The 8,379-nt window shown below is 32.4% G+C and overlaps 2 protein-coding genes across 6 annotated transcripts; both read left to right on the top strand.

Annotated features, from left to right (window-relative positions):
* Window positions 1–1,185: 1,185 nt before the first annotated feature.
* Window positions 1,186–4,294, top strand: LOC107433981 (probable arabinosyltransferase ARAD1). The gene is made up of 4 exons (XM_016045382.4): window positions 1,186–1,774; window positions 2,564–2,860; window positions 2,948–3,043; window positions 3,516–4,294. Exons 1-4 carry the CDS (start codon window positions 1,271–1,273, stop codon window positions 3,939–3,941), a joined length of 1,323 nt encoding a protein of 440 aa, XP_015900868.1. The 5' UTR covers window positions 1,186–1,270; the 3' UTR covers window positions 3,942–4,294.
* Window positions 4,295–6,017: 1,723 nt separating this feature from the next.
* Window positions 6,018–8,379, top strand: LOC107428351 (flavonoid 3',5'-methyltransferase). Of its 5 annotated transcripts, none has more exons than XM_016038872.4 (5): window positions 6,018–6,176; window positions 7,149–7,237; window positions 7,372–7,513; window positions 7,609–7,740; window positions 7,883–8,379. In XM_016038872.4, the coding sequence occupies exons 1-5, from the start codon at window positions 6,138–6,140 to the stop codon at window positions 8,171–8,173; spliced, it is 693 nt and encodes a 230-aa protein (XP_015894358.1). In that variant the 5' UTR covers window positions 6,018–6,137; the 3' UTR covers window positions 8,174–8,379. The 5 variants fall into 5 exon arrangements, with proteins under 5 accessions (XP_015894358.1, XP_015894357.1, XP_024933900.1 ...); XM_016038871.4 differs by having other exon boundaries at window positions 7,880–8,379; XM_025078132.3 differs by having other exon boundaries at window positions 6,019–6,176; window positions 7,369–7,513.

Below are 8,379 nucleotides of genomic sequence, written 5' to 3'. Positions count from 1 at the left end.
CTTAGTTTTTGCACATGACTACTAACTACTTAGCATTATATATATATATATATATATATTTTTTTTTTTCTCTTTCAACATATTTTTTCTTATATTTAATAAAATTAAGTAATTTAATCTATGATTGTTGCATTTATTTTCAAAGAAACTAAAACTATCATGTGTAGATTTTATTTATTTTAAATATTAATTTTCCTTAATAAAAAGTAAATTAATTTTTGCCTTCCACCCTGACATATATGACTTAGCCCCCTGATTTGGATATAGTAGTCATTACTAATTTGGATGTCCTAAAAAAACATTATTTTCCCTTCTAAACTTACAATTGGATTGAAGAAGGGAAATGAACAGAAATAATAAGATTGATAAATAAATTAAATAAAATTTAAAGATATAGTTTTTTGAATAATTATTATTTGGATGAGCTTTGATGGAAGAGAGAAAATTTAAAATATATATATATATATACGGTTTATGAGTTTATAAAAATATCCTCCATATATAATATCACAAACATATAATAATAAGGCTGATTTTGAAATATCATTTTTTCATTTTCTTCTCAATTTTGAATAGAAATTCAACCGTTTAAAATAATAAAAAGCCGTTTCTTTCAAAATTTCTTTCCTTTCCTTCCTTATCATTTCCTTTCCGTTCATTCTTTACCATCTAAATAAAAGAATTAATTTATTTCCTTTCATTTCTTTTCTATTTCATTTGGATTCTACTCCATTAATACAAATATAGTGTTCAAGTTTGTCATATTATCTTTTAAATTATTACTTTTATATTATTTTAGTTCAAAATCACAAATACTAAACAAAAATAAAAAAATTATATATATGGTCAAAACTGTTTTCAAATATTACGTGGAAAACAATATTAAAAATTATTTTTACTTTGAAAGGGAAAATGAAAAACATAAGATATAATAAACCTAATTTAAAATTAATAAAAAGAAACAGAAGTTTATTATCACCCCCAAAAAAAAAAAAATTAAGGGAAACAGAGGATAATGTAAAAAATAATAATACAAAATAAAATAAAATAAAAATGAAAGACTGCCTCGAATTATTATTTTATTTTATTTTTTTCTTTTTGCGCGTCTGGGTAGTGGTGCATCGATACGATTCGTTTCGTGCACTCCAGTGAAATATGATTCGCTGCTGCACGTTTGCCCTTTTTGCCTCCTTAACAAAATCAAACGGATATTTTCATTTGTCAGGGGTGTGGTATTAGAACAACCACGAAGCGAAGATTGTAACATCGAATGGATCCCAACAAATTGTACCGCAAAGCGGTACTCTTTTTCGGCTTCGTACTCCTCCTCCTTATCGCATACTCAATTTTCATCGGCACCGTCGATCTCAGATCCTACTTCTTACCCCAGCTACAGTCACGGGTTGTTGCACAATCCCTCTGTGCAACCAACCCCAACCACCCTCTCAGGGTCTACATGTACGATCTTCCTCGCCGCTTCAACGTCGGAATGATTAATCGCCGTAGCTCCGACCAGACTCCGGTGACCATACGGACGTGGCCGCCGTGGCCTAAGAATTCGGGGCTGAAGAGGCAGCACAGTGTGGAGTACTGGATGATGGGCTCGCTTCTGTATGAAAGTGAAGGCGAGGGTGAGGATGAAAGGGAGGCGGTTAAGGTTTCGGATCCGGAAATGGCCGATGCATTCTTCGTGCCCTTCTTTTCTTCGTTGAGTTTTAATACGCATGGGCACAATATGACGGATCCTAGGACTGAAATTGATCATCAATTGCAGGTACATAAATTGGATTTCAAATTTTTATTATTTTCTTAAAAATTAATTTTGTTTACAATTATTGCCAAAAAATAAAATCGTTTACAATTGGGTTGCTTCTCGGTTATGCTGTTTATTTGCTTTTTTTGACTTGAAGCTGGTGGGCAAACAATGGGAATGGGAAAAACAAGTTAGCATTGTGTGAAATTAAATTTTCTTTTTCTTTTCCCTTCTCAATTATAGTTTTGGATACCATACGCATACTTGGAAAAATTTTGGTGGGTTGGTAGGAATTCACAGGTTTATTAAAGAATAAGATGGTCTTATTTGATTTTGTTAGTTATTAGAACCTCTTTTTCAACCTGTATTCCATTCAGATTACTACTTGTGTTGGTCTATGTCTATGTTGCCCTTCGGTGATCACTATTTACTAAATGGGTGGAATTTACGTTATTAGCTTAGTGGCTTTTCTGTGATAGTTGATTTCTTTGGTTAGTTTGATTAAGTTATTGGGGAACGGTCGATTGGTAACGGTAGAATTACCATGTAGAGTGCTGCTGTGATAAATGGTTGAGTCCTTTGAATATCTTTGGTACTCACTTGCCAATTAACTGTTTAATGAATGATTGTATATCTACGCCTTCTTCCCCCCCACCCCACCCCCTCCCCCGCCCCCCACGGGGGCCCCCTAAATGGCTTAGTTTTATCATCTATATATATCACTGTCAGGAGTAAAAAAATAATGTTTGGTGTTATGTTATATTTCATATTGGCTTCTATAATTAAATTTTGGGATGTTTCCTATTTCAGATTGATTTGCTGAAATTCTTGTCAGAATCCAAGTACTGGAAGAGATCTGGAGGCAGAGATCATGTAATTCCGATGACACATCCCAATGCTTTTAGATTTCTTCGAGCAGAGGTGAATGAGTCGATTCAGATTGTTGTCGATTTTGGCCGCTATCCCAAAAACATGTCAAATCTGAGAAAAGATGTGGTGGCCCCATATGTACATGTTGTGGATTCCTTTACAGATGATGATCCTCCAGACCCATTTGACTCTCGTACCACACTTCTTTTCTTCCGGGGGAGGACATTCAGGAAAGATGTATGTTAGTTTGAGAGAATCTAAAAACAGAGTATGGTCCTAACCAATTCAGCTTGAATTGATTCCCTATGGTTATGATTGGTGCAGGAAGGTATTGTTCGTCTTAAGCTGGCAAAGATATTAGCTGGTTATGAGGATGTCCACTATGAGCGGAGTGTTGCGACTGGGGAAAACATAAAAGCGGTATGTAGTAGAGTTATGTAGTTTCAAGATTGATTTTGTTACATGAATGCTTTGATCATGGGTAGAGAGTATGTCACATCTATTCGCCAGACACAATTCTCCTTCTTCTTTAACAGTTTGATGGTCAAAAAACATTTGTTGGGTCTGCACCATCCATTGGTGCCATTTATGATACCATGCTTGCTGCTATGCTGTCTGATTATCCAGATACATTTTAAAATTGTTGAACTCAATATTCTTTTGCGAGACACTATCTCATGAAGTCATGCACACTTCCATCCGTCCCAAATAAAGGAGACATGCTCTCATGTTTGAAGGTTATTTAGAAAATCTAAATAATTAGCACTGAATATAATGTTATTCATCTTGGATGGGACAAAGGCTGTCTTTGCACTAGGACTATGCAGCTTTTAATATTCAACCTATTTCTGTATGGTTTTTCTGTATCTCATTGCTTCCTTTCTGTTACCAGTCTTCACAAGGGATGCGTTCATCAAAGTTCTGTCTGCATCCTGCCGGAGACACTCCATCATCGTGTCGCTTATTTGATGCTATAGTGAGCCACTGTGTTCCTGTCATCGTGAGTGATCAAATTGAGCTCCCATTTGAGGATGAAATCGACTACACTCGATTCTCAATATTTTACTCATTCAAAGAGGCATTGGAACCGGGCTACATGGTTAAGCAACTGAGGGATTTTCCCAAGGAGAAATGGATGGAAATGTGGAGACATCTTAAGAACATTTCTCATCATTTTGAATTCCAGTACCCACCAAAGAAGGAAGATGCTGTGAATATGCTATGGAGGCAGGTAAAGCACAAGCTTCCTGCGGTAAAACTTGCCACTCATAGGAGTCGAAGGATGAAAATTCCAGATTGGTGGCAAAGGAAGAGATAATTTCAGGTTTCAGGGGTCTAATTTTTGTTGTACATTCTGCATTATTCACCTTCACAGCGACAACCCAATTTTACCCGGTTTGGCTGGTAAAGTTTACCGAGTGGATGGCATTATCTTCATCTCATGGGTCATTGATTATCTGCCACTGTCCGCATTTTGGTGTCATTGTTGAGGGTGACATTTCTCCTGCTTCACCTTCTTATTCTGGGTATCCGATAACCGTAGGGCATGCCTTGTCTAACAATTTTCTGGTTTCTATGGGATCCCACAGAAAAGGTCGAGTTCTTATTGTGTAACTACACGATTCTGCAGAGGGCTCTGTATACAATGACAATTTACTGGAGTTGATCTCATTGGTTGTGCAATTGTACTTAGGAAAGGCTTTTTTTTTTTTTTTTTTTTTTTTTTTTTTTTTTTTTTTAAGTTTTGTAGTGTAGAATGCGATCAAGCTTGTCTGTTTTAAAGGCAAGATTTTGGGGAAGATGCGTTTGTTCATTTTCTTTTATGGCATTTCTTTCTGAAATATCTTGCATCGCAATGACCCTCTCTCCCTTTCCCAAGGACAATTGGATGACAGACCCTCCTCTCTACTCGCTTAAATTTTTATTACAGCCCAGTCTATCAAATTTTACCCCAAATAATAATTTAATCCAATCCTAACTATCAAAGAAGGCCTTCAAAGATTGGTCACGATTTCTGTGTAATAAAATTGCACGTTAAAGTCAGCCAGGGAAATCCTACTTTAAAATTGATCTCCAACTTTTATTTTTTATTCGTTTATTATTATTATTTTTTTTAAAGTACATACAATGAACTGTTTTAGTGTTTTACACCAAGCAGACATGCAATTAAGGACCAAGAGAAAGGATTTTTTTTTTTTTTTTTGATAAAAACCGAGAGAAAAAAAATTAGCGATATGAGGATTTTTTTTTTTTATTGATAAAAACCGAGAGAAAAAAATTAGCGATATGATTGGATGGCTGAATAAATTAAAACAGTTCAACTATATTTTCATATTCATGTATGATGTGGACAAAAATGTCTTTCTATATTTTTTTTTATTTTTTACTTTCTTTCTTTTAGGTCTGATTTGAAAAATATTAAAAAAAAATCAAAATTTTAAAGGAAATTAATTTTTTGAAAATCAATTTCTTAATAATCAATTTTTTATGAATTATTTTTTAAAATGTTTGGATTGTGTCAAGATATTTAAAATTTGTAAATAATTAATTTATTTGCATTTTAAAAATTGAGAATAAAATTATTTTTCATAAAATGTACAAAACTAGTTTTTCAAGCAATTTTAAAATGATTTTTTTTTAAGGATTTATTTTACACTATATTTTCATACATTGTAAAATTTATTTTTCCTTGAATCCACAATTTCCTCAAACTAAAAGACATCCAAACACAGAAATTTTTTTCAGTAAATTTCAAATTCCTACAAATTTTGATACTTCTCAAATAGGATCTTAGAATAAATTAATTTTTTTTTAAGAAAATTTTGATTTTTGGAAATTTTAAAACATCCAATAGAATCTCTAAAAGTAGATTTTCACCATCAAAATATTTATTCTACATCAACTTAACATTTATTTTGACGAAAACAATTAACTCTAGTGGTTGAATATCTTTACCTATACCATGAGCACATGAATTCAAATCATATAGAGAATATGAGTTTTGGATATTTTATAATATTAAAGGAAAAAATAAAAACTCAACATTTATTTTAAACTTATACTATTGAAGGGCATATTTCAAAACAATATTAATATGACGTATATTAAACTTATACTATTGAAGGGTATATTTCAAAACAATATTAATATGACGTATTTGGAATGTTAATTTTTACTATCTACATTTTTATTGAAAATATTGTTATAATTATATGTAATATTGTATGGTATCACAATAAAGCATGTAAATACTGTATAAATTATTGATCATCCAGCTATGGATAGTACACTGCACTACATTATCAATAGCAAAAAAAAAAAAAAAAAAAAAAAAAAAAAAAAAAGTGATAAGACAGTACGGAAGATGCTCCTTTTTTCAGTATTTTGGCTTTTTTTTTTTTTTTTACAAATAGAAAATAAAGAAAAACCTGCCATAAAAGGACATCCTTCTTTCTCATATTCTGATATTCAAGGCCTAGTGAAGGAGCAGTTAGCAGAAGAATACTTTTCAATCATGGAGAAGAGCATCCTCAAAAGCCCGGCCCTTCTAAAGGTTAGTTTCTCTAGTAAAAGCTATTTCTTCCAATGAAATAGACAAAAAGATAAATGAAAAAAAAAAAAAAAATTCAAATTCTGTATTCATGTTATATATATATATATATATATACTGGGTTTGTTTTTTCTTTGTTTGTTTTTCTGATCCGTTTTAGACTTTTGACTAACTTGTTAGGCTTCTTTATAAGATGACCAATTCATCAGCTCGTAAATATCTTATCTGATATTATATATCACTCGGTTAATTGCCGATAAACAAAGTTATTTTACGGTAACTAACAATTAGACCTAGCTAAATGCTAATTAAAAGAAATCAAATTCTCCTTGTTTTAAAACCCTTTGAAAATGATCAATAGCTAGTTGACTTGGAGCTATAGTTTTTCATTCTTTTAAAAGGTTAAGGTATTCTTTTTCATCTACGCACTTATGGTTTATGGTTTGCTTTTGAGTTTGTATATATTTTGCTCCGATGAGTTTTCAAAACTGTAGCGAATTCAATTTGATTTTCGTTTTCTTTATGATATTTTATGTTTTTGGTTTTTCGCTTGCAAAAAGATAATGGTTGGCTTTTGGCTTCAGGAAAACTTTGGTGGTGGGTCAGGGAATTGGTTCCCACCTTTTTGATTAATTAAAATGTGGAATCAAAATATAAAAGCATATATACTAAAATCTGGAAAAAGGATATTTATCAGAGGCTGAAATGGCCATATTGGCGAATCGATCCCTGTGTTAATCCATTAATCTCACGCAAAAACAATATTCTAATTTAAATTAATTAGTGCTTGATAAAAATTTAAATATTTAAACGATGGTTATATACTTGTATTATTGTTTGTAATAAGAGTATATCATAATCCAATTGAAAAATATGTCCAAAATTTAGAAAAAAAAATAAAAAATGAAAACAAAACAAATATACAAAGGCCGGATTTTATTACGTATTATTAACGATTTTCTTGTAAATTAGCAGTATATCTTTGAGACAAGCGCTTATCCAAGAGAAGACGAGCCATTGAAGGAGCTCAGGGAAGCTACTGTCAAGAGATATGACCATTATATGTGCGATTATATTTATTACATATTGTTCTTGGTTGGATTAATTGGAGTATTTTATTTTATATTTGTGTGTGTTACTAATTTGTATAAAAAACCTAATATCCCGATTTTTCCATGCGCATTTATATACGTAGAAGTGTGATGCTTGTGCCTGTAGATGAAGCGCAGCTCCTCTCGATGCTGCTTAAAATCATGAACGCAAAAAACACTCTAGAACTTGGAGTTTTCACTGGCTATTCTCTCCTTGCCACTGCTCTTGCTCTACCTGCTGATGCCAAAGTAACATTAGCATTTCTTCTTCTTTAGTTTTTCCATGATAAACATATAATTTACATATTAATGATGCACTAATTAAGAGTACCTGTAATCTCCAGATCACAGCCATTGATCCAGATAGAGAAGCATACGAGGTAGGATTGCCATTCATCCAAAAAGCAGGTGTGCAGAATAAGATTAACTTCATCCAGTCAGATGCCATCTCAGTTCTAAATGACCTTATTGACAATGTAAGTAAAGTAATTATAATGAATTTGCAGCCCCCCAAAAAAAAAAAAAAGACAAAACTTAAACATTAGTGCATGGAGTTGTAAAAATATTATTCATGGCCATCAAATTACATATTAAAAATAAATAAATATGGTGCAGCAGGGAAAAGAAGGGACATTTGATTTTGCGTTTGTGGATGCTAACAAGGAGGAATACATGAAATATCATGAGCTGCTTATAAAGCTTGTTAGGATTGGTGGAATAATTGCATATGACAACACGCTATGGTTTGGAACAGTGGCACTAGACTGTGAGGACCAAGTGGAGGTGGATTTTAGAGAAAGCAGAAAGCATATATTGGAGTTGAACAGCTTTCTAGCCGCTGATTGTCGTGTGGAATCTTGTCTTGTTTCAATTGGGGATGGACTCACTCTCTGCAGGCGCCTCTATTAGCGAAAGGGCTTCACTTCCATCAAATTTCAGACTTATATTGATGGAAACCAAGTCAAAGTTCATCAATCATCATCATCACCGTCATCATATATATATATATATATATACATAATTATCACAATAAATGAGAGAACTTTTCTTGAATTTTGTTATTTGGTACCATTTGTGATGATGATCAATAAAATTTATTTGCTAAATATATAATA

Source organism: Ziziphus jujuba, chromosome 12, assembly GCF_031755915.1.
Source record: "Ziziphus jujuba cultivar Dongzao chromosome 12, ASM3175591v1".
NCBI classification, from domain to species: Eukaryota; Viridiplantae; Streptophyta; class Magnoliopsida; order Rosales; family Rhamnaceae; genus Ziziphus; species Ziziphus jujuba.
This window is presented reverse-complemented; position numbering and strand designations above follow the sequence as displayed.